We start from the raw sequence: 26,299 nt of genomic DNA, 5'->3' as shown, positions 1-26,299 counted from the left end.
AATGGATGTTGCATCAAAACTTGGCATGCTTGAAGATGGGTATTTTGCTGTTATATGTTGTAGATTATGATTGTACATGGAAGTTGCCCACTTGCTAGCTGACAAATCACAGCCCTCAAAACATGCAAAGAAAATGAGCACTGGCTGGGAAATTGTTGAGCAGGGGGTAAATGCTGGCCCTTGCAAGTCTCTATCCCAGTGCAGTCCTAAGACTGACTTTTCTTAAAAGTCCATGGGCTGTAGATGACAGATGGACGACTGAACTTCACCTTTCAGTTAGAGACAGGCTGGTAAACAGAGTGACAGTGGCTTTCATTCCACCCTTCATGGGCTGATTATTTATTTTATATCCATTAAACACACCAATCTAAATGGAATTACCAGAAGCCATGTCAGGTCTGTCCTAATTTATTTATCCACAGAGGTGGCTGGTTTCCAAACAGAACAAGGGTCTGAAGAGATATTTAATATCAGACACTTTTTAGTGCATTTATTCAAGAGGCTGATTTTATTTTGCACTTGAAAAGGAAAGTAGCTGGGCTGGTGAAGTGACTGCAGACTACTTAATTCATCCCATGTAGACCTGCCCTGAGCAAATAACAAGATGGCAGTGAGAATCGATTAGAAGAGAAAGTCAGGACTGTTGTGAAACCCACATCCGATTTTCTCAAATATTCCTGGAGCTTCACTTTTTTTTTTTTTTTTTTACAGTTTCAGCCTTTTTTTGTTTGAGTTATGGCATTAGCAGCTGTTGGAAATATACACAGAAGAGATTGCTTCTGCCTTTTGATTCAGTGCAGGAAGGGCATGATGCAAAACCTTCCCTGGTGGGGAAGGAAGGTGGGGAGTGGTTTTTGATTATTTTTAATGATAACATTGCTGGGTGAAGATATGAAAATATTTGTTCCCAGTCTTTGATCCAAGTAGCTTGCCAACCAGCCACCCCACAGACAGTGTTAGGAAAACAGGTAGACAACAGAGCTCTGTTTGTTCTGTTTGTTTATCTTACGGGAATGTAAAGCCTTGTTTCCCAGAGAGCAGGAATCAAACGACAGCAAGTATCATTTTTTTCTTACTGATTCATGGCTTCCTCTAACTGGTGACACTGCCTAAAAGCTGCTCTCCAGACTCTTCCTCAGTGCAGAAGAGCCCACCTGTTTGCATAAGCTCAGTTTCTCCCCAGTTATGTGTGTGTGCTGCATGGTAGTTCCCCTTCTCCCAGGGATCTCATTCTGCATTGAAGCTCCATTCTTGTACATGTTGTCTCATATCAGTCTGCTCCACAGGAATTGTGGATAAGTACTTAAATGTTCTCTGCAAATAATGTGTATAAGTGTGTAAAGATTCAGCGATGTAGTGTTAATGCTTCAATATCCTTACTGGGAAGGAGGAAACTGTCACCAGTTACATGCAATTTGAAAGAAATGACAATGAAATCATACTAGTTAAACTTTTGGGGAGTAGACTTCTTGTTCCTACCCAAAACATAAAAAACTAGCTGGCTTTCCCAGGATCAAAACATACTGAATTCTCTTAGCACTTGTGGAAGATCTCAAGTAATAGCCACTTTGTCATGTTTTCTTTTCTCTTTTTATTTAAGCTATTGTAAACCTCAGTTCCTCAATTCCTGCATAGGTCTCAGTGAGGATCCAGCACCTCTGGTTCCTGAGATATCATGCTCCTTTACTGCCAAGTGAAGGAAGCTGCCTAGATGCAAAAGGCTGTTGTATTGTTTCTTCTGAACACAGAGACAGTGCTACAATATGTAGACTCCTAGAAGATTTTTAGATCTGGTTTGTTCTACAAATAATATGTTGATGATCAGCTGTCATTGCTTTTTTGTTGGGTGGGGTTTTTTTTCTTTTGGTTTGGTTTTTTTTGTTTGTTTGTTTGTTTGTTTTTTGTGGCTGTTTATTCCACAAGTTATGTAACAACCCTTTCAAAAATTATATAAAATCCCTTAATTGCTTCTTTCAGGATATACACCTTACATTATGGTTGTGACATTTCAGATGAGATTTTTGATCCAACAGTAGTTTTCCATCTTGATCACCTTTCACCTATGACCTTTAGATTTCTTATGACTTGTGACCTGGTTCCTAATCAAGAAGCCCCTCCAATGGGTGAGTTTTGGATCAGCTCCTGGCCCAGATGTTCTGGAGCCATGCTGCATGGAAGCTGGACAGTGCCCCAAGAAGATAAACCCAGCTGGTCTCTGCATGCCTGCCCCATGTGGACAACCCCTAGAGAAAAATGGAAAAAATCACCTACCCTTTACATTTGAAAAGAAAACATTCATCATGGAATCCCAACAGATCTTCAGACACATATGTTACAACTAGTCTTGTGAACCAATGGAGAGCTGAAGATGCCCATTTCAGGTATTTTGCCTTCTGATGTGCTACAGTCAGATGGATAACTGGATACAATTACTTGCTTTGCCTAAATCATATCTTATGCTTCTCCATCTCTTTCTCTGCTGATGCTTGCAAGTGTGTATGTAACCGTGGTAAATCTCCTTTTAAGGCTTTGTCTTCTCTGACAGAGTGTTTGTTTTCAGCAAGATAAATACCATCATTGATTATTTTGCTTTACAACCCTAAGTGAGAACAAAGCAGTGATGATAGTTACCATGGGGCATTGGGATGAGGTCAGCACTGTGCATCCTGCCTGGGGCTGACCTCACCTAGCTGGCTTCAGGATAAAATTATGTTGTCTTAATTTCACAAGGCTTTTCTATCACAATTTCTTATCAGACAATTCTGTAACATTACTGTCTAGGGAAGGAAGACCAGTGTATCACAAGCCTGAACACTATTTTACATTTCCCAGTACTCCTACACTTGTGTTTAAAGGAAGATTGCTCAGTCTACACTCCACTCCGAGTTTTCCATTTGCACTGTTCTCTTCCCTCAACCTTCCTGTTGCCATCCTAATATTTTCCTTTTACAGTAACCTTGAAGAAAGATTTCCTTATCTGCATATATGACTAATCAGTGAGGTCTTATTATTATAAAGCAATTTGTTGGAGGTGGGAATTAGAGCATGAAACTGGAATCAAGGAAGCCAGATTTGCAGTCCTTGCTCTACTAATGACTGATTAGATATGGCCTTCAGCAAGTGAATTTGGCCTTGGTTTTCAGATGTGCTGATTTAATTTTTAGTCTTTTGCCTCCAGCTTTCTTTTCTTCCTTCTTTTGGGGGGAGGGAAGTGCCCACAGTATGCAAACCTGCTATTTCATTTTACATAAAAATATGTCTCAGTCTGGAGAGTCAGAAGTAGAAGTTGTTTTTGGAAATGGGAACATGGTAAATAATGTTCCTTTCCTATCATCACACTGAAGATGAGCTCTTTCTTACAAAGTATTATTGGTGAATGAATGCACTATGTGGCACAGAGTTATGTTCTGAGAACTTGATTGTTATGAATATTCCTGAATTTGTTAAAGAATCTATCATCTGGGGAATAAAAGCAAAGTTGAATTCTTAAAATTGAGGGTTATAGATAAGGTAAATTCTGAGGTAACTCAGTATGAGAGAGTGGATGGAGTAAAATCCCTGACAGCTTCATTTGTGAACTATGATTTTACTGCGTTCTTCATATTATTTTCCCCACAGTTAGCAGATATAGCTAGAGACAGGAACAATTTATTGGAGTGAATGAATACAGGAAATGTTTTGGAAATACATAGGACCCATATTTCCGGTTGTCATTAGGCAGCTGCTAATGAGAACTGTCTGAGAACTATTCCTAATGCTACTCTTCAGGGGTAGGTCAGGAGTCCTCTCCTTTGGGTGGACCATCCTTCTGAGACCCCATGCTCCATCTCCCAGCAGGAACCTCCCAAGCTGTGCCAGGCTGCGCAGCTCCCACAACCTCCCCCCATAAACCTGCAGCCCAGGCTGCTGGGTTTCACCCCTTTGCTGCCAGATCCTTCTGCCCCATGCAGGAGTAGCCCATCACATGTGTACATCCCCCATGGTGGGGCTGGAGAGAGGAGAGACCTTGACTAGGTCTCTAGAGAAAGAGGAAGAGAGAAACAGAAAAAGGACAAGAGGGTCTGACATGAGCCATCTGGATTTTTCATTCTTGGTTCCCTCTGTGTCCCATCAAGCTGTCTGGACCTCCCAGAGCAGCCCCACTCTTGGGGATTCTTGAGAATCACGGCATTATGTTAGACAGTGAAAAGGAGATGTAGGGTCCAGCAGAGTCAGCGAGAGCAGAGTTTTGCCCCAACAGATCCAGTTTCACTAACGGTTTGCAAATATGTAATAACCATTTCCTTTTTTTCTTTTAAGTGTCCTCAACTTGTGGTTTTGAGCCTTCTTTGGACTGAGAATGCCTCATGGGGAGTCAGCTCAACATGTCCCAGAGCTGGGGCCCAAACTGCCAAGCATGCCAAGTCATGGGGCCTCTGATGTGAGGAAAGTACCTGTGCCTCCATCCCACCCACTCTCAGGCTACCTGAATTTTAAGATGAGCTGGCCATGGTCCAACGGCAGCATTTCATAGACAAGTCCTCTAGACTGTGCTAAAGCACTATGTGTAAGAGCAGTCTTATTTTACACTCTTCTCCATGCTTTCATTTCTTATAAGTCACCTGTGGCTTTTGGCTGCTACTAAGAAGGAAAAAAACCTGGCAGTTCTGCTGTAGTCAGATTTGGCAGTTTCACTGGTTACTTCCAGCAATTATCTCCATGTCACAGATATGCTCTTCATGCCAGTTTTAGGAAAACCTTCCACCTTTCTGATGTCTGGGTGAGGAAATGGATTCTTTAGGAAATTGCTTTGGTCCAAGAACAGCCCCTTCTTTACAAATGCTCTCACTGTGATCTTTCACAAAAGGCTGCATTCAAAATTTGAAATATGCTGATGTGCAGATCATTTCAATAGCTGACCTGCACAATCTGTTGGCAGGGCTGCTACAGGCAGTTTGCTCTGCTTCCAGCCCGCCTGCTTCGTTTTGGCAGCTGCACAGTTTGTGGCCCAGATGCTTGCAGCCTTTTGTCCAAGTTAGGAGCTAGACAAATTTTACACACTATCCTGTAAGTGCACCTCAGCTTATCATCTACACGAAGAATTAGACCTAAAGCTTGGGCTGCCTTTTGCCTCCCAAAGTTATTTTAAATGCACCCGGTAAAGCTGGATTCCTGATGTACATTGGTGAATGTGCCTGCCGGAGCTCCACCAAGGAGGGGGGCGAATCATTGCATTGCCTTGTAAGGATATCTGCCTGAGTGCAGAGCGGTGGTGAATGCTGCCAGCCGTCCCGAGCAATCGCAGGAGGCCTTTGAAAGCAGCCCAGCACACAGGGGCAGGTCCTCCCAAAAGACCAGATGCCGAAGCAGATGTCAAGGCCACATCGAGGACTGCTGAGTGCAGCGTGGGGCGGTTGTGGCAAGACAGTATTTCCAGGATATGGATGTGAAATTCTTAGGTACAACTTGCAGTATTGGTGTGCCCCTCTGTTTCAAATCCTCACAGCCCTGCCACAAAATTATTTTTAAAAGTTTTGCAGAGTTTTCTTAATTTAAAAGCAGATCTTTCTAAAGAGATTTTCAGACCCGAACAAAATGAAGGTAGATGCCCTAGTGCATACAGCGAAGAGCATGAGCTTTTTAGCACTGTTCTGCTGCTATCATAAGTGACTTTTCTGACATATTTTGAGGTCTGCAAATAGACTGCAAGTTCACTGACCATGTTCTGACCTTGAGGTCGAACCCATCTTTCAGTTATCCTGTGACTCTGGTAATTTGGTCACATGTCAGGGGAGGGGAGGAGCACCCACAGTGTTAAATTACCTGCACATATGGACATACATCTGTACATCTGTTGAGTCATGCAAATATAACCTCTCTTTGACAATGCCTTGCTCTCCAGGTCTGGCACTCCAGACACCAACTGCAGTCATGAAGACACGGTGCTGCCCCATGATTACGTGGGGATCTGGTACTGCCCCTGTGGAACAAGAGTGGAGAATAAATGATAAAGACAGCGTACGGTTGATGGGAATAAGCACTGATCTGCAGAACTCAAAGGCAAGGTGTAAGGAACAAAGACCATCCCTTTAAAAACAAAAGTCATGCACTGTTTATGCTGGATACAGTTTTTTAACAGTTGACATTGGTTTTGGGATTGCCTTTCTAATGGCAGCTACCTCGACAGATCTGAGATCTAGTTGGAAAATGGCATAAAAGAAAGTGCTTGTGGCTCCTGCAGTCTGACATCTTGTGTCCCAGAGTACTTTGTGTTCCTCTTCTATGTGGAGCTTTCCAAACTCTGACTAGTGACATCTTACCTTGGTATTTCTACAGTAGTCACCCCTGCCCTGGTGCTGAGCCTGTTTTCCTCTTGAGGAGCTCCATTTCTCCTGGAGGGATGGCTCAGTTGACGAGCTGCGGTACTGTGGCAGATTTCAGCCTGGTGCTATTAAGCAAAAAAAAAAAAAAAAAAAAAAAAGGTTCCAGTTTATCCTAACCATTTAAGCCCTAAATTAAGACAGTTCAGCAGCTGCCTCATGAACAGCTGAGCTGCCTGTGCAGAAGGACTGGGAACTTCTCAGAGAGGAACAGCTCAGATTGATAGTTAAGGGCAGGAGTAACTGCTTGTGTCATACCTTAGTCTCTAGGTGCAGAGATTGCATGGCACATTTCAACATAGTAAAGGAAATTGGAGTTGCGGGACATGTCTTTGTGAGTCTGTAACAGAGCATTTCTATGTCAGTGACACAAAAGAGAACATGTTGAAACAAAGTGTTCAAATGTTGTCGGAAAACAGCTATATTTAGCTGCTCTAAAAATTGCTCAGCATCAGTCATGAAGGAAATGGCTGTGGCATCCTACGCTCCTCCAGTTTCACCTGTTGCAGTGTTTCTTAAGCCTAGAAATATCTATAAAATAGTAATATAGCAGTTAAAACTTTCCCAGAAGAGGCGTAAACAAACTAAATTCACTTGCTGAAACAGCTATTGCTGAACTACGAATTGACCTTGAGCTGTGTCGATTTGCTGTAATGCAAACCATCTGCACACTGAAACAATTAAAGCCTTCACATCTCCTAGGAGTTTCCTTCCTCCGATTATACTTGCGTGCTTTGGTAGAAGCATAGAGGTAAACAGCTAGTTAGTGTGGCCCTGTGTGTCTGTGTAATTTTATGGTGCAGCACATACAAAACCATTTTCATTTGATGTGGCAGTCAGCTTTCAAGTAGGAAATACAGCATATGCTTGGTACCAAATGCTGGAGTCATAGCTTGTAAAACAGCCTGAGTTAGACACATCTGCTTTGCCTCCTCTGCTTCCCTTCCCCCAGCTTCTCCTTCAGATGTACCAAGATTTCATAAAGCACTGGAGAGGCAGCGCTTAAATACAGACAGGTCTGGTATAAGGCCCTCTGCACGTGCTTGACTGATACTCACCTGCCTTCTGCAATGGGGGTACATAAGTACTGCTTCTGTGCACCAAGTCTAAAGAGAAAGCATTGGATAGCAATTACAAGTGATTTTATAAAAATCTTACTTTCCAGCTAGTTCAGGTTCCAGAAGCTCAGAGTTTACACCTCTTTAAAGCCTTAAAAAAATCCATCTACAGCCATGGCATCAGAGCTTGGACATTGTTGCATTGGACAATACCAGAGACATTGCTTCTGTAGGATGTCTCTACAATTTGCTATGTCCCACAATAGCTATGTCTCTGCACTATAAAACCTCTTTTTACGCATTCTTCCACCATTTCTGTCCATCCAGATGATAACAGCATTAAAACCTCAGATGCTCCCTTTTCAGATCACAGGGAAGAGTAATCATGCAAGCTTAGTAAAATAAGAAAATAATTTTATTTTGTAAGAACAGATTGGGTTTTTTTCTGATTTCAGAAAATGAGTTTAGAAAATTGTTTTAGAAACTCATTTTTAGAAAGCAGTCTTAACATTCTAGACAATGTCAACATAAGCAGTGACTGTAAAATAAAAATAATTAAATACCTTGCTTTTAAAATTAAGTCTGAAAAATAATATGTAGATGCAGCACAGCTTCTGAGCCAGCTGCGACTACTTGTCTCTGTGGCCAAAGGCTTCCATTCCAGGGAGTGACCCCTGGCCTCAGGCCAGGTACTGTAAAGTAACTCAGATCCACATTTCTCAGAGCAGGCTGTGTCCTACAGCCCTGTACGTGTGGACTCAAGATATGGCATGCATGTTTTATCAGTTCAAACATGAGGGGAGGCTGAGTTGGTGACACTGGCTGGGACAGTGTAAGAGGATGGTGAAGTGCAGAGGAAGACCGGGGGGTCCACACTGCCATAATGATGTGATTTCTGTTGCTGACCACCCTTGGAAGCACCTCTGGGTTTTGTTTTGAAGGATATATACTAATTTGATATAAAATAGGGCCCACAAATGAACTAACGTGAAATAAGACTTTCAGAACACCAGAACCTGGGACTGAGCTTGGCAGTGTTCATTGGTCCAAGTCCTATAAATTCTAGGTCATATACATGTTATGTATAAAAGGTTATCTATAACAAATTGACAAAAGTATATCAATTGCTACATTTACAGTTTCCCTTCTGACCTGAGTACTGACCCATGTCTGACCTCTGCTTCAGGCTAGAGAAGTAATGAGGGTCTTGGTCATGCCCTGCATGTGGGGGGCTTGGGGGCACATGTTAAGCTCGAGGCAGTCAGTCTTGAAGAGGCATTTCCCACCTTATGTCTTTGAGACCCAAATATATCTCCTTTGTGTTTATTTTTTATAACATTGGTGGGGGAGGTTGTTAATGAAACAGATAAAAATAAGTAATGTCAACTTCCCTGCATCAGCCCAGGGCTCAGGCTTTGACCTCCTCACCCACTGCAGGACCAGACATGGCAGTCAGCAGATACATAAATAGCTTGTTTTCCTCGAGGTGGGATGGTGCTTCTGTTGAACTTAAGTCCATATGTTGTTTTTTTTTTCCCTCTGGTCATCTCTTTTTTCCTCCAAAATGCTGTCACTGCATCTGATTGATAAACTGTAGGCAGAAGAGAGCAAGAACTGTACTGAAGCAGGACATCTCTGACAGGATACAGCCCCATGTGGTCTGCAGCTCTGCTGGACTTCTTGTTGTATAAAGTGTCCACTTCTTCCCTTTGTCTTCCCTCCATATTTGAAGCCAAGAGGCTGACTTTAAATCTCCTAAATTGAGGATTTGAGATGCCAAGTGTACAGCATTCCACAATTTTGAAAGAAAAACAGAGGCACCATATTTTCCTTTTTTTTATTTTCTCTTTTTTAGTTCTCCAGTATCTTCTCAGCCCTGATACATATGCTTTCCTTAGCTGCCTTTTCACAAAGTACTTTTTCCATAATTTTCATTTCTAATTTTTCAGTATGTTTTTTTCTCTAAATCTTCCTTCCAAATTACAAACACACATCTCAGCTTTCCTAAACACGTGCTCTTTTTCCACCCAGAAATCTCCGTGGACATTTTGTTTTGGAATTTTATGGAATTCTGGTGAGAAAAACCTTATTTTTATTCCAAAATATTACCTTTTTTATTTGGGTTTTACTTTTCTGATTTGCCTATTTCGCACTTCTGATTTTTTCCATTCCCTGCACTCCTGTCTTTTCTTCAAACTGTCTTACTTTTTCCTCCCCCTGCACCAGCATTCTTGCAGTGAGGGAGGAAGAGCATGACAATGAAGGTGGGAATCAGAAAGCTCTTGGGCCAGTGAATGTGTCGCAGACCAAATATGGAAGGAGTTAGCGAGCTTTAGGTAAAAGAAAGCTTGATTTAGGGCAAAATTTTCAAAGGTGGTCACATCCTACCGAAAATGTGAAAAATGTTCATCTGCAGTGCTGCAAAAGTACAGGGGCCAGAAAGCAATTACCTTGCATTAGCAGCTGGCAGCTCCTCCGCTGCCTGCTGGGCTTGCAAGTTGGAAAGCGAGTGGGCAGGCACGAGCAGGCAAGGGGGGCTGCCCTGCTGCAGTCCCCGGCATTTCAGCTGATCGGGCTGGATCTGCAGGCAGAGGGCACTGCACTTTCAGGCGATTTTTTTCAGATTTTTCCACCTAAGGGTGGACTAGATGGATCAGGCAACAAGTTGTCAGATCTGTTGTCCTGTCAAACAGCCCTGTCTTTCTGGGACGCTTATCTTCATGCACTGTTGTCAAGATGATTTCCTACAAAGTCCTAAACTTATGTGGACAGTTTCTAGGGAGTTTCTACTATATCACAGTCAGACTTATTAAACAGAGCAAAATGTCATCTCGTACACAGTATGACAAGACAATTTCATGTTCTTTGTCTAGGAAATGACAATTGGAAAGTGATTCTCAGACCAGAAGGCCCCTTCCCCCATCAATTCACCAGTTTGAGGACAGATGCTTGGAATCAGATTGCAGCTACAGTGCATTAGGGCTCACATTTTCATGGTATCTACAAAGCATGCTGAACTTCCACAGTTGTGGTTTCTATACTTAAAACAGAAGGTCCTCATTAATTTTACTGCCCCAAGTATTTTTATACACTGTTAGCAATTAGGAACTGAATTAAAAGTAGGAGAAGGTCTGTTTTCTGTACATTTTGTTATAGAATATTTCCTTAAGATTATATTTTCTTGTATAGCAGTTCTACTGCTTACTCTGGCAAGGCATGGGTGCTTACAGAGAATTGGATGACAGCACTACCAGGCCTCTGAGCTTCCCTTATGCCAACCTTCGCTTATACTTATGTCTGACTATTCTCATCAATGGGACTGTGTGAGTAAGGATGTTTATTCACCTGTTTATTGAGTTGGGGCTTCTGGGCTACATCTAGGTACTGACAAACTTTATCTGAAATTATTGGGGGTGGCTACAGCATAAGCTAAAAAGGCCATTGCTGCAGGGAACAGATTGCCACATGGAACATGGCTCTCAGCTCTGAATTCTTACTGCTACCAACATATGCACTGATCTGTCAGTGCCACAGAAATCCAGCCTTTGAAATGAGAGTGAGAGGCAGGGCAAGACTCACTTCAGTATATTTGTGCAGCTCTCTGAAACCCTCTGATTAAACATATGACAGACATATAAAATACCTGATCATCATTTATATTATACAATCTACCTTTTCAGATCTGTGACAAGAAAGTACTTGTTTAGCAATGCAGTCTATATTATTAGTCTATAATCAACAGGAGAGGAAAAAAGGAAAATTACTAACAAATCTTTCTGTTTTGGAGAGCACTTCTGCCTCACTGGGATGCAAAAAGAAAAGACTGATAGAAAAATGCACACGAGTATGGGAGAAGATTGCTTTATGAGCTTTATCAAAATCCTTTCAAGGGCAATGAGAGTCTTTCAGTTGGTCCCAATGGGTTTTGGGGTGGGTCAGGATGTAGGAAGGTGCATGCTGACACCACATGATGAGGCCAGACTCCATGGCAGTATGTTCAAACTGCAGAAATATTCCCTTAGTGAGGGTTGTATTTGTCATCTTATACTAGCTGACTTTGAGTCATCTTGCTAAGCTGAATTGATGACACATCTTTTTGCAATAAACAGGGGTATAGAATATTCTGGAAAACTGTCAAACTCTTAACACAAGGATGATGGTAATTCCAAAATTGTCAGGAAGGTAAAGTTTTATCTTTATAGCTTTACATAGCAACCAAGTCCCCAGTCCTCCAAACTATGTGCATGTTTAAAATTATGAGTAGCTCTACTGATTTCAGTCAAACTGTGCATGTAGGTAGGTGGCCACATGTTTGCAGCATTGCAAGAACGGAGACAAGCACAGACTTCTCATTCCATCCGCTTGCTATCCCCCTTCAAAATAATGAAGGTCTGACTGCTCTGACCACAACCCCTGCAACAGGGAAGGTGAACTTGCTCCGATTTCTGTTACCTTCTGAGCAATCCAAGTATGGTAGATGAAGAACACAGATTTGGTGCATGACTGCAAGTGTGCAAACATGTAAGAAAGTGATTACATGGGTTATTTTTCATTTCCAGCTATCCCTTTCTTTTTGAGGATTTTGAATGAACAACTTGCACCAAGGGGGCTTAAGGGTTGGGCAGAATCAAGAATTTTAAGAGGCAGAGAAGAATTCCTGACAGTGCTCTCTAAGGTTGTATCTGCTATAACAAGTACGTGTCCCCATGGCATTTCTTCCCCAGGATATGGGGAGAGGCTGTTTACCTGGCTCCTGTTTGTTTTCAATCTGCACTCATGTGCCTATGTGGCTGGAATGACCTTGTTTGAATTAACGATTTGCTGAGTATGAATCAAAGGATAATTGTCATTGCTGCCAGTGGTACTAAACAGACCTGAGCTATTAATTCAACACAAATGGGAGAAATGAGTAAACACAAAGTTTACTGGTGTAAGGAAACTACAGGCCTGAGTGGATATTCTGGGTTGGTTGTATTTCAACTTCATTGCTTTGCTTTGATCATCTGAAATTACTACTGTTTTCAGCTGGAATGCAGAAAAAACTAAACCTACACAATGAATTATTTATTCAGATTTTAAAGGGACAGTTACAAACTCTTTTCCTCTGCAACTTGTTTTTAGTTAGTCTTTGCTATACACATATAATTAAATAATTAAAATAATGGGTTTCAATCCTAAGTGTATTTTAAGATTTAGTATGTCCCATAGGAATGTACCTGAAGCAGCTCTTGGTTAGGGAAGAGGGGCTGACTGCATAGTTTTTTTGCAGTCCCTTCTATACTTCTGGTTTTCTTTAGTTCTTTAAGATTTTGATCCACACTTGGACGAATGTCTGCACAAAAAATCTCAAAATCAGTATACTCAAGCAGGTGTTGGCTACAGCACTGTCTCAGTGCTGGTACAGAAACAGATTACCTTTACTCCTTTCTTTTCCAGCCTCACATCATGCAGCCCATACTGTGCCTAGACCAGGAACATCATTACTCTTTAAATACAGGGAGTAATTTATTAAACATCTGTTGCTACCAGATAGCAACCAGCCCTAAGGTGTCCCTAAATTTTGAAAGTCCCTAAGTTTTCAAAAAGCTAAAAAATTTATCGAGAAAAAAGAAAAAAGAAAGGGAAGAATGACACAGTCGTGCTGAAGCTCTGATAAATGATAAAAGAAAGTAAAACTATAGTTGGAAGTCAAAGGCATACTTTACACCGGTAAGGCTATGTCCATGGTTAATCCTTTACAGGATCAGGACCAGGGTTTGCAAAGACATGTGAAGGCAGAAAATGAGAGGGGGAGAGAAGGAGTCACAGTACTCCAGAAAAGACCAAAACAGCCAGGGGTTGGGGGCATCTTGCAAATTCATAGCAATTAGAATTAAATACTGCTAGGGTCATTAATGAAACTCTTCCTGCAAAGCACTGATGAAACAGGGAGGATAGTAATGCAGGTTTAGAGCGGGGTGAGAAAGTTGAGTGTCTGCAATGACCCTTTCCCTCGCACAGCCCATGTCCTGCTTCCTTTCACTTCTCCCATCCCACCAGAGGCTGCTGCCTGCAACTGCGGGACCTGCTTGCCAGAGAATGTAAGCATCCTTGCAGGGTTTCACCTGGGGCACTGAAGTCAGGGGAGGTAGTAAAGGAGGAATCTGTCAATTCTTCTCTTGAGATCTCCAAATTATTTTTTTAATTGTAATAGAAATATAGTCTTAAATGCTACAGGACTACCCAAACCCATGCTCTATCTTGCTTTTAGCTTTCCTGATCCTTTGACCCAGTGCCTTTTGATGTAGTCTGCCACAAGTCTGGAGAGAAGACCAAGGCTTGTGTGCAGAAGTGAGTGTCTTGGTCCTGGTGCTCAAAGCAACATTACTGGCCAAGTGAATGTTTAGTGGCTTTCCCAGTTGAATGAGTCTTCCCAGTGTCTATGTCAGAGGGTGGAGAGGATGTTTTTGATACATGTAAACATCATGCAGTTGCTGATGGAGTTAATGTAAACTCTATAGGATGTGTTATCAGTTGTCCCTTTGTTTAGTCTGGGAAGCAGAAAAATGGGAAGAACAAAGAGTCCCCAAATACCCAAAAAGTTGCTCTAAAAAACCAGCAATGGACTGTTCTCCCTCTATTTCTCTTGCTAAGAAGCAAATGGGCAAGGTTAAGGATTTAAAATGAGACGTTAGGAAAAACTTTCTAACTCAATAAATAACTTAAACACTAGAAGGGATGGCCTACAGGGGAGGTGCTACAGCACCGTACTGTGTTTTAAGAACAGATTTCTAAAGGTCTTTTAGGGATGGTGTAAAGTTGGGTGCTCTTCTTCAGAGCAGGAGATGAATGTACTGAACTGCCTCTTGTAATCCCATTCAACTATATTTTCCTGTGGTATTGTGATTACTTCAACAAAGTGATATTTTAATACAAATAAAGTAAGGAAGCTGCAGGACCTTTTGCAGTAGTCCACCTCTATGCAATTCTGTGTCTGCTTTTAAGGGTTGTTTCAGTCATGGTAGTTCGAAGTCCTAATTCTTGCCAGATTCATAAAATTATTCACACCTCTTTTGCCATTTAGGAAGTTCAGCTTTTATTTCCACTTTTCTGGAAGCTATGCTTGATGTTCCATTTCTCTGAACTGACTCTCCCAAACCACTAAGTGATTTAAAGCTGAATTTTATCCTGAAATGAACAGTCATTTTAATTATTGTTTCCCCCCCTACACAACAAATAGCTGTATATCACACAGGTTATCTTTGCCTGTGATTGCTTTTTATTAATATTTTATTAATGAGATTCTTGCTTTGAAACACAAAGTGCCCATTACTATTTTAGGTTCTGTTACTTGAGCCACCACTTTTAACTGGCTACAGTTTAAAAATACTCTGAAATTCTATCTACGTCATCAACCTTTAATTAACCCTCTCCCAAAACTTCTTTCTTCTTTTCTTCACGGGTGCATTTGTAGCACTACTTGCTACTAGAACTTAAGTATTCATTGAAAAAAAAAGGCATCTCCCTCTTCTTGCTAGCTGCCTGTGCGATCATATGATAACTGATTGCCAGTTTATTTTCTCATGGGATTGAATTATTTCTTGGAAGGACTGTTTGAGAGCCTCGTAGTGCTTGTCTGTGTTGTAGATCTCACTCCTCTGCCACATTCCTTGGCTTTTAAGTTATTTTTTTTACCTAGTATGCTTCAAAGAACAAGTATGCTTTCAGAAAGCTTATTACTAACTTTATCTTGAGACATGGCTGTCTTTGTTTTCATTATTCAGTGTTGTTTGGGGTTTTTTTGATTATTTAAGAGGCCTGTCAGAGCAAACCAAAAATAATGCAAGTCCGGTAGTGTAGATGTTTAAATGCAGCACCTAACAAAGAGCCTTGAATGAGTCTTACCTAGTTAAGATCAAAAAGTCAATTTGAGAAGGTGGAAGAGTACTTGTCTGGGTACAGAGACTGTAAAAATATGGACAGAGTAGTCTGGAGACAGTGAAATCAACAGGGGTACCAATTAATCTTTAAGTATCAGCCTTGCAAAATACTTGATAGGATTTGGTTATGTTACTTGCCAGCACTAAACAAATAAAAATTGAAAGGCATCACATCTGTTTGTACCTTCATGTGAATTATTTGATTCAGTGCCATGTCTGAAAAAAATTAAAGTAAAAAAATCTCTGTCAAAATTAGTAGGCTTAAAAACAGAGCCATAATGGAGGAGTGAACTCATACTGGAAGATATAGCACAGAGAACTTAGATGTATTCTCTTCCTCATTCTTTGTTGCAGCAGGAGAAAACGGTACTGTGAATCTTTCCGTGTTATCGATATAAATGATGCTTCACAGACAAGGTGAATGCCTTGCCTTGCTGACAGGGAATATGTAGACTCGAGCCCAGGACTTTCAACTGATCTTGCACAGACGGACTGGAGCTCCCTTGCAGCAGCTTATTGTCTTGATGATCATCTTTGCCAGCTTAATGGTCCACCCACGCACTACCAGGCTTGAGGCTGCAGCCAAGCAAACAAGTTACAAACAGTACCTTTTTTGCTGGGGAGTCTGTCAAGTGTGCCAGCAGGTAATATTTAAAAATACCTTTGTAGTTTGAAAACACAAATCCCATTTTGTAGCATATCTCAATCACTTAAAATCCTTCACCTTAATTATGATCATGGTCAGGGGCTTTTTTTCTGAAAGCTTTGTAAACTGGAGTTACTGGGTCTTGGGCGGGTTCAGAGGCGTGCCCAGCAGGTCTCTGGTGGGACTTCCCTTTGGCATGGAGCTGGGCTTGGCGAGCCAGGTAACACAAAGCTTGTTTGTCTAAAACAAGCATTTTAACACGTTTTAGTCGCATTCAAGTAACTTGGCATTCAACTTAAAGCTATCTTGCACACCATGGGGCTTTACAGTGCCGACAAGTAGGCTCGAGGTCTGACACATCCGCATCTACACTATTAGTCTCAATTATTTGTTTCAAAAGCTGTGCAACCTTCTAATCTGCCAGATGCCAAACTCCATACAAAAATCTGGAAGAATCAGAGTTGATGGGAAAGTAAGGATTTAACACCTCCCAAACTGATTTGAATGGTTTTAGTTCTCAGTGTGAGTTGTTTTGTTGGTGTTGATGTGCCTTTATCAATATGTAAGGATACTGGTGTGGAAAGAGAAGCTTAGTGGTAGAAACAGACCCAGTCCCCACTCAGGTGGGGGATAGGAACAGCCACACACAGCAAATGAGGAGTGTGTGAGGGGCCAGAGAAATGGGGATCAGTAAGAAGGAAAGGAGGTGTCAGCTAATGGTGTAATGGTGTCCCTGATACATCTCTGTCTGAGTGCTGAGACCATGGGAACTGGCTTAGATGTGTTGGCTTAGATTCCAGTTTGGTAAACACAAAGCTCCAATTCTGTTTAATCTAAGGCTGTGCTGCTGCTGAAAGGTGTTGCCTGCTCTCCTCTCTGATCCCAAAGTCTCCAGAGGTTTGCTCTGGCAGCAAGTGGCTGATGTGACTCATTTCCCCTCTTGGGGCCACTGCTGTGGCATAGGGGACAGAAGGAACGCCAGACTAAGGGTGTGCAGGAAAGGCAAGTCTGCTTTTATGGGCAGCTGCAAAGCTTTAGGAAGCGGTACCTTAAACCCAGCATCCTGTCGGTGACAGTGACCAGCCCTAGATAAACTAAAGGAAGACATGAGAAACTCTGAAGCAGGTAATTACGGAGCAACTTGGCCTTCACGCATTGTCTGTCATTTCCCCCGTTGGTGATGAGTCTGATGTTTGCCCTGTGTCTTATCAGGACTTTTGTGCTTTTAAATATGTTTTCCCGTTGCAGCTCTGGATAGTCTTGCTATCTGTACACATATCTAATCTCTGCTGAGTCTTCACAAGCCTCACTCCTCGCTACATCCCGGGGCGATGAATTCCATCGATTTAACAGTCCGTGGGCTGCTGATGGTGCCGGAGCAGCCGGGGCCAGGCACCGCCGCGGCTGCGAAACTCGGGGCTGTGACTGCTCAGCGCGGTGGGGCCGCCGCCGGTCGCGAAGCCTGAATTCACGGATTGCTGGGTGAAAAGGCTTTCGCCATTGCTTTGCCGTCGGTTATTTTTTAATAACTTTGTTCTTACAGTGCATAGAAGGTGAAAGCGGGTAATTATTGGGGAAAAGTTTGGGAACTTATTTCTTCAGCACGGCCTCCCCCCTCAGCTGCCTCGTTCCTGGTAACTAACATGGGGACACGACATCGGGAAAGGGGGTCAGGGACGCGGCCGCCCCCCTGCCCGGGCCTGGCGGGTGTTTGGAGCGCGGGGGCGGGAAGGGGCCACCCCTGCCCCTCACCTGCTGCCCGGGCGGGCGGAGGCGGCGCTGCCCGCGGGAACTCGCGCGGCAGGAAGGGAGCGGAGCGAGGGCGGGAGCGCGGCAGCCACAGCCCGGCTCCTCCTCCTCCTCCTCCTCCTCCTCCTCCGTCTCTTGCGCCCTGGACCCGCCGGGCTGGGCGAGGAGTGGCAGCGGCGGGGCCCCATGCGGCGGCCGGGACGGCGCTCTCCGCCGCCCGGCCCCACTAGCACTAGCAGCCGCTGCCGATGACCTGGACCAGCAGTATGAGCAGCGGGTACAGCAGCCTGGAGGAGGAGGAGTCCGAAGAGTTCTTTTTCACCGCCCGCACCTCCTTCTTCAGGAGGCCGCCGGGCAAGTCCCGCGCCGTCCCGCAAGTAAGTGCCGTGCGCGGGGCTGAGGGGCGGCTGCGCCCGCGAGGCAGCTCCGCCGGGCCGGGCCGGGCCGGCTCCCTCCGGCTTGGCCTCCACGTGTCCGCTGCCCCCTCCCCCACGGGGAAGGACCCGCGGAGCCGCCCGCACCCGGGACGGAGCGGGGAGCAGGCGGCCGGGCAGGGCTCCTTCCCTCGCCAGGCTTCGAGCAGGGCTCCCGCGCGGGCGGGGGTCTCCGGAGGGGTCTCTGGAGGGGCCCCCGCCGGCGTGCCCCGCTCGGCGGCCGGGCTGAGGGACCCCCAGCGCCCGGCGAGCAGGGGATGTGAGGAGGGATCACATGTCTGTGGTAACCGCGCTGTCGGCCCCGCTGCCGGCTCGGCGGGCAGCGCTCCGCCGGGGCACGGCAGGGTCTGCCCCTCGCTCCTCTCGGAGCTCATTCCGCGATGAATGACAGCCTCTTCAGCTGGTTTGTTGGCAGAAAAAGGCCCTCAGAAGTGTTTAAGTGTCTTGGTTTAAGCATTCACGCTCAGGCAATGAGCTGCAAGTAGGCTTTGAAGTGAAGAACTGATTAAAAACAAAGCAAAAACCCCGAACCAACCCCTGTTGTGGTCAGCGTTGAAATTTCAGTGCAGGACCTGTCCGATCCAGAGCAGTCATTAAACCATATAGGGTAAACGTCACATTTCTTTAGCAGAGCAGTCCATTCCCTCTCATTTCTCTCATCCTAAAGCGCAGGACGTCTTCGTAGAGGTGTTTTGTGTTTTTGGAAACTGGAAGCTAGCGACCTGTTTTGTTTATACTAGTTCTTCTTCACCTGCTCCTACCAGCATCTGTAGCTTCTTTCTGTTCAGCGTTTGTTTCTTTCTACCAACTCTTGGAGTTTTTCCCCACTGAATTTCGGTTCCAGTATTACTGCTGCTGTGGGGACCTGGTTATAAACTTGCTTGTCAAAGCCTGGGTACCACAGCTGCCCTCTGGTCCACCCGTGCCATATGTCAAAAACCATCATTCATTGCCCACAGCCATTTCTGTAGGCTATGTTCTGCTGCAGAAAGCAAATCTTGGTTTATGTTTCTCTGAGGTTGCCCATCTGTTATGCTCCATTTCTGATTTGCTTAAAACTGAAAGCCTCTAGCTGCCCCTCGGGAAACTCTTGCTCCTGTTTGAGGAAGTGCACACAGCTCTCTTGAGCTTTTACTTCCTTTGCAAAGTTTGGCAAGGAGCCTGGGCACACCCTCTCCCTACACCTGAGCTTGGGCATTTGGTGCAAATAGGCTGGGACCAGCTGCTTATCAGGTCGTGGCTGCTTTTGTGCAGTGTGCTCCTCTTAACACCTCTCTTCAGGGGTTGTCTTTTTCTCATCCATTTTGAGTTTCAGCCTCCCACTAACCTCAGGTATTCTCTGGAAACTGGCGAGTCCTGCAGAGTGTCCTTGAACTTCATCTGCTAATGTATTTAGCCAGTGCTGGCTGCCACCTGGCCCTCGCAGAGGAGAATCGTGGTGTGACAGTACTATGTGAATAGATACCTAACTGCTGTCAGGCTCGGTGTAGCTACTATATTGTGACATGTGAGAAGGCCCAGGTCTTGATTCAGATCTAAAAGCATACATGTGTCTTTATAATGCTATTGTATGAGTTGTTTTACAAAATACTAGCTGTATAAGTAGTAAATTGTGGAAATGTGTAAATTGCAGTATGTGATGATGTTTCCAAGCGAGAGGGACTGGAAAAAAACCCCAAATCGCAACTAAAATTTGTTATTCTGTTCTAGTAATGTTTCCCAAGAGAATACTGCAGTGAGGTGTTGCAGGGTACATGTTTAAGTATGTATTTAGTAGGCTGGAATAAATTAATCCGTATTGCTGACTCTGCAGCATCAGAAATACTCAGCTAATGTTTCTAGTCATAAAGTTATTACCAGTTGCTCTGAGCTGCTGATTTATAGAGGAAAGAAAAAAAATCCCCAAACAATGCTGAATGTAGATTTCAACAGTCATGTGGCCAGTAAGAGTGAGTTTCCCCTTCCAGCAATAACAGTCATAATAAGCCTCTTTGTAGGGAAGAGGATGTTACTTTTGGTTTGTATTTGAGGTTTAGTCAAAAAATGCATACTATGTCCCCTTGAGCAAACAGAAAAGAGGGGAGCTATTAGTTATTGTTTCTGTGTGTTTCTCAACTATACAGATATTAAGTTTTGCAGTGTGGGTTTCTTTTTTTGTAGAAGATTTAAATGCTGGCCATTACTTTTATCCCTCTATCTTAGCTCCCTCTGCCCCCTTTCTTGGGAAGAAATGGGTTAGAGCATTTGGCTTGCAGCTGTGCCTGCAGAAAAACTCAGTACTAGTGTTTAGCCTTGTTTTGTATGGATTTCCAAAGAAAAGGAAGAAAGAAAAAAGGAAATTCACGGGTTTAAGTAGTGAAGTTTTGTCTTCCATTTAATAGGTCAAGGATGGGCTTTCATGCCTCAGATCTGCAGCTGAGACAAGATTAATGAATTGATAGCAATTATGATGTAACAATCTTGTGATAATACCTTTGGTCTTTGCCTATGATACCTAATCTCTAGAGTTGTTAAAGATTTGTCTCTTCATCTCTCTGTACCACTTCTAAAATACTTGCAGCATAAAACCACTGCAGCATGTGATAGGCAGCACGATGTTTGGGGTTGAGCTGTGGCCCCAAAGTTATTTCTTAGGCAAGAAATACTTCAGTCTGAGGGCAATATAGATAAAATGCAGGTTGCTTTATGCAGTGTTGCTGCTCATGAAATTTTAGCTTTATTTAAGGTTTCTTATCTTCTGTGGCTCTTGTAAAATTTAAATATAGATTAAGCTCACTGTGGCCCTGTTTTGTGTTTGCAATGACTCATTTCATAAATGAAAAAGGAGGAACTGTAAATATATTTGTCCTGCCAGTATGACTACTCACGTGAGGTAAAGTTATCCATGTACATAGGCTTTTGCGAGATCAGACCTGTGCTTCTGTATGATCAAGCCTTTGGAAATTGTCCATTCCCTGTAGAGAAAATACCAAAATAAGATGTTTGGTAAACTTCTGAAAGCTGACCCCTTTCTCTCCCTCTTTTCTCCAGCCCACCCCCATCCTTTCAGGAAAATTGAAAACAGTCATGCCTGCTGCTGAAAGCCCCACCATATGTTGGAAGGATGCACATCTTCCCGTGCATGTTTTCTGCACTTTCCTTCGACACCCAGTTCCCTGAATTCTTCTACTTTGAACCACTTTGGGTTAATGTAAATCCTTCCAATACTTTCCTTTCTCAGGGGTCTTGATGGACAGTAGCTTTTCAAGCATTTTAGTTGGTGTCTGAGTTAGTTCCCAGCCTTGCTGAGCTCGTATCTTCCATGAGGATCCCTGTAAACGCTTGAGGATATCCGTGTACTTGGTTCTGCCTGCTCTGCATTTGTCATCCCCTCCCAGTGTAACTGTAAGGGTTAGAAACATGAGAAGAGGCTGTGGTCAAGATCTCTCTCTGCCCTTTCATATGAGGGATCTGCGACAGAGGACACCACTGTGCCTTGGGAAACCTTGCTTCAGAAGCTGGCAAGTGCTATGAAGGTCATGTATCCTAGCTGTTAGAAGAGGGCCAATCCTGCAGCTCGTCTTCATCATCTGAATTGTGAATAGTTTGCACACAAAATGTGAGAGAGTTCTGCTTGATGTCTGATGCAAAATAGCTTGGATATAGGAAGTTTGTTGCTTGGATGCTGCTTTACTCTTTGAAAAAAAAAAAATGGTACTGTGTGTTCATGCTCTGTTCTACCATTTTGCAGGGGGCTCCGTAAAAGTATTTGCAAGAAAAATGCACATTACATTGCTTCTGTTGGCAGTTTCCAGAAATGCATGTGTTCCTCCTGCACTCAAGAAGGTGCTCGATGCCTTGCTGTCAACACTGGTCCTTCTCTGTCTGAGGTCTGATTTCTCCCTCTCTCTTCCCCTTACTGGTCTCAGTCTTCATGGCCTCCAGACCCGCTGTCTAAGTTCCTTCCCCTGCACCCTCACCCAGTGCCCCCTGCCATGACATTGGCTTTCCGACTGTCTTTTCTGCCCATCAGCTGAATTTGCAGGTGTGGTAGTGGAGGTGGGAAAGGAAATCCATAAGAAAGCTGGAAATGGAAAGTGGATAGAGAAGAGCAGAGGAGGTATGAAGGGGAAAGGCAAAAGGCAGAGGTTGAAAGTAACATCCCTAACTAGTCCTGGCAAGGTAACCAGCCATCTCTCATTTCACTGTTGGAAGAGGTTTGCAGGGAAAGGTGTAGCACATTTTTTTTAATGGGCGAACTCGTACAAGTGTGAAAAAGTAGGACAAACTTCTGGGTTCAGAAGCCTTTCTTTAGGTCTCATCCACATGAATGTGCACAGGAGGTTGAGGGATTTTATTGAGAGGAAGAGAGATTAAAGAAAGGCATTTTATTTGGGAAGAAAACAGTTTCTAGGAATAAAATGCAATTTGTAAATGCTCAAGTCTAGTTAAGATGGCTTTGTGTTACCAGTGGCTGTTATTAATGTTTCACGTTGTTTGACCGTTACGACTCTTCTTGGGTTTCCTTTCAGCAACATTCCCTAGGGAAAATGGCTCTCCTGACTACCAGAAAAAATGAGTTTCTAATTATAGGCTTGCTTTGGAGCCAAAAAGTTTAGGTTTTTGTTTGACGGGTAGTTGTAAAACTTATTTAAAAAATAAAAAAACCCCTAAAAATATCCAGTAATGTTTCTTTTTTTTTCTCTCTTTTTTAAATCTATTTGGCAGTCTGTGAGTACTATGGGATAAACATTGTCACAACTAAAATGCTTGAAAGTTAAGAATTGAAGGAATGAGCGGAGTAGAGATTGTGTCTATTTTAAGCTCACATTACTGTGAAAGTAAAATAGTGGTCCTTATTTTGTGTTTCTGCCTCACTCTTGGAGCAGTTGACGTGGCGTGTGTGTGTCAGTAGCTTGGAGGGGCTTGATGGCCATTTTGGGGTGAACTCTTGAGTCCCCTTGTGATGTCTGACCGCCTCTGGAGGCGAGATGAAATTCGTGCTCTGTGCAGAGGATGCTGGTTGCTGTATGCTGCTTTATCATCGCAGTTGGTTCTTGGAATCATCAGTTTAAATTTTGGGGACCTAACTGTATGAAATGGTAACTACCAGCATACAAAAATTTGAGAAACAATTTAGATGAGCTGGATTAACATACTGTCCCAAGTAGAGTTCAAGTCACTGAGTGCTGTTGCATTCAGCAGTTTAAGTGTCATGAGTGCAGCACCAGCGGCAGGCAGTATTGAGACTAGATGACAAACTCTTACATTTTTACTTTTTTCTTTAGTCTGTTGTATTAATACTGTATTAGATGCATCTCAGGCAGTTACTTCTCTGTTAGCATAAGCTTTGGAAGCACAGACAATGTGTTACTATCTTTGTTATTGATACTTATTTGAATATCACCAGATAAACATGGATTTTTTTTTTTTTCCTTCTGTTTGGAGAAAATAAGGCTTTGATTCTTCTGTCTGAGTCTTGGAGTACAGTAGCTAGGCTTCACGTTGGTAAGATCAGGAGTACTTAGTAAGTACGGGTGTTTTGTGATTTAAGTGATGTAATTGAGTTGGGATAATCCTGCATCTTTAAGTGCAAAAGAGAAGGGCAGAGCTGCTGGAGCTTCGGACTTTCACTGAAGTCAGAAGGTAGGGGGCACCTATGGCCTTATGGTCCAAAATGTTTAGACTTAGACTTCTTTAGACACATGTGAGTAGACTTGCTGACACAAGGAGTTTTGTTTTAACTGAAGAATCTGGTGAATCCAGGAAAATGCTCTGCAGAACAACAGAGCTCAAGGTCATCTGAATACACTAAAGAGATTTTAAAAAATGCATAAACAGTTACTTAAGGAAGTAGAGAATTTGGAACCCCATTTTCAAGATCTGTTATTTCAACTGTAGACTAGTGTATAAGAATAATATCAGAATGACCATTTTGGAGGAAGTTCTTGCTGGTTAACATTTAGCTACTGCAAGAGCAAAATTATGAAGAAAAACTGAAGTAGAAACTGATACTGCAGTTTATCCCTTGTGTAAAAAAGCCGGTGCATCACTGTTGGATTAATACATGCAAACAGTACTGGCTCACGGGTCAGGCACAAAGGATTATAGTGAATGGGGTAACATCAGACTGGCAACCTGTCACTAGTGGGGTTCTGCAGGGCTCCATCTTAGGTCCAGTTCTCTTCAACATCTTCATTAATGACTTGGACACAGGACTCGAAGGAGGAGCTGTTGACTCCCTCGAAGGCAGGGAGGCCCTGCAGAGAGACCTGGACAAATCAGAGGACTGGGCAATCACCAACCATATGATGTTCAACAAGGGGAAGTGCCGGATTCTGCACCTGGGATGGGGCAACCCTGGATGTTTGTACAGGCTGGGGAATGAGATGCTGGAAAGCAGTGCCATGGAAAGGGACCTGGGGGTCCTGGTCGATGGCAAGTTGAATATGAGTCAGCAGTGCCCTGGCAGCCAGGAGGGCCAACCGTGTCCTGGGGGGCATCAGGCAAAGCATCACCAGTCAGTCGAGGGAGGGGATCGTCCTGCTCTGATCTGCACTGGTGCAGCTTCACCTCGAGTGCTGTGTGCAGTTTTGGGAGCCACAATTATAAGAAGATTATAAAGTTATTAGCATCCAAAGGAGGGCAGTGAAGATGGTGAAGGATCTGGAGGGGAAGACTTACGAGAAGCAGCTGAGGTCACTTAAATTGTTCAGGGTGGAGAAGAGGAGACTGAAGGGAGGCCTCATGAAAGTCTACAACTTCCTTGTGAGGGGAAGAGGGGGGGCAGACACTGATCTGTTCTTTCTGGTGCCCAATGACAGGACCCAAAAGAATGGCCTGAAATCGTGTCAGAGGAGATTTTGGTTAGACATTAGAAAGAGGTTTTTCATCCAGAGGGTGGTTGGGCATTGGAATGGGCTCCCCAGGGCAGCAGTCACAGTACCAAGCCTGACAGAGTTCAAGAAGCATTTGGACAATATTCTCAGGCACTTGGTGTGATTAGTGTACAGGGCCAGGACTTGGACTTCAGTGATCCCTATGGGTCCCTTCCAACTCAGAATATTCTATGATTTTAAATAAACTGATTAGCAGAGAATTTTAGATGAAGTTGTAGATGTGTAGTGCAGCATTTGCCTGTGACACTATACAAGTGAGCCAAGCAGCATAAGTTTCAGGAAGATAGACATGAGAGTGACAGGTCTCTGTTCACCTCTTCTCGTGGACAGACAGAGAAGGTCCTGGGGACTTCTGCACGCAGCATGTCAGGCTAGGCTCTTCAATATGTCCTGCATTTCACTCTTGGGTAGAAATAGTAGGGGTGTTATGTATGCATGCATAGATACACTCACACTTTAAAAAAATAAACATATACAAACACTTAAAAAACCCCAAATATATACATTATATATTTATATAAAAATATTTAAAAAATACATATAAATATAACACGCATATGCATACACACACGGATTTGTACCTTTTGATACCAACATTCAGGAAAAGTCTTAAAACCAGCAGTCCCACAGATGTTCTGGGCATGCCCTGGTGGGATTGAAGCTACCCCAGCATGCTGTCATCCCTTAGTTTCAGTGCTTTTGTATGGGTTCAGGTGCCTGAACCCATACAAAAGCCTGTACGTCTCTATAGACAGGTGCGAATTGACTTGGGGTGAGTAATTGCTGCCTTCCTTCTGATTTTGGCACACTTGAGATGTTGATGAAATACTGCAGACAGTTCTGAGGAGACTGCTTCCTATGCAGACGTGTATTTGGCTATGCTAAGTAGCCACATGTGATTTATGTAGCAATTAAGATTGCTTTCTAGTTGTTCATCTGTGTGTGTGCTGGAGAGGAATTTGTAGTAGTGTATGCAGAGGAACCTATGCTGTGCTGAAAATAATAGTAAAAGCAGCACTGGCTCATCTGCCTCAGAGGATGCATCAAGTGTTAATGTGGGGTATGTAGGAGTACTCGGCATGCTGATTGTCAGCTTCTCTGTCTTGTTCTTTACCCACTAAATAATTGTGGAAAATGCTGTTTGCAAGTGTGTTTCTTTTAGAAATTATATAAAATAATATATTGGGGCAAATTACAAAGGCAGTTGTCTCTAATCTTTTACAGGTATACCTGTTGTCCGTAATTAGGACTGCTTG

At 43.4% G+C, this 26,299-nt stretch overlaps 1 protein-coding gene across 5 annotated transcripts in view; it reads left to right on the top strand.

Moving 5' to 3' along the window:
- RASSF3 (Ras association domain family member 3) overlaps positions 1-26,299 on the top strand; it is a 110,998-nt gene that overhangs the window by 41,097 nt on the left and 43,602 nt on the right. Inside the window, exon 1 of one of the 5 annotated variants that reach the window (XM_064655785.1) lies at positions 16,998-17,107. The exons of 3 other annotated variants lie outside the window; for them this stretch is intronic. Coding sequence is in view for 1 of the 2 variants with exons in the window: in XM_064655782.1 (XP_064511852.1) it covers positions 17,980-18,108 (129 nt within the window). In the remaining variant the exon portion in view is untranslated. Of the gene's footprint in view, positions 1-16,997; positions 17,108-17,850; positions 18,109-26,299 lie in introns of those variants that run through there. One more of the 5 variants, XM_064655782.1, reaches the window with a different exon arrangement.

Source organism: Pseudopipra pipra, chromosome 5 (genome assembly GCF_036250125.1).
Source record: "Pseudopipra pipra isolate bDixPip1 chromosome 5, bDixPip1.hap1, whole genome shotgun sequence".
Lineage (NCBI taxonomy): Eukaryota > Metazoa > Chordata > Aves > Passeriformes > Pipridae > Pseudopipra > Pseudopipra pipra.
This window is presented reverse-complemented; position numbering and strand designations above follow the sequence as displayed.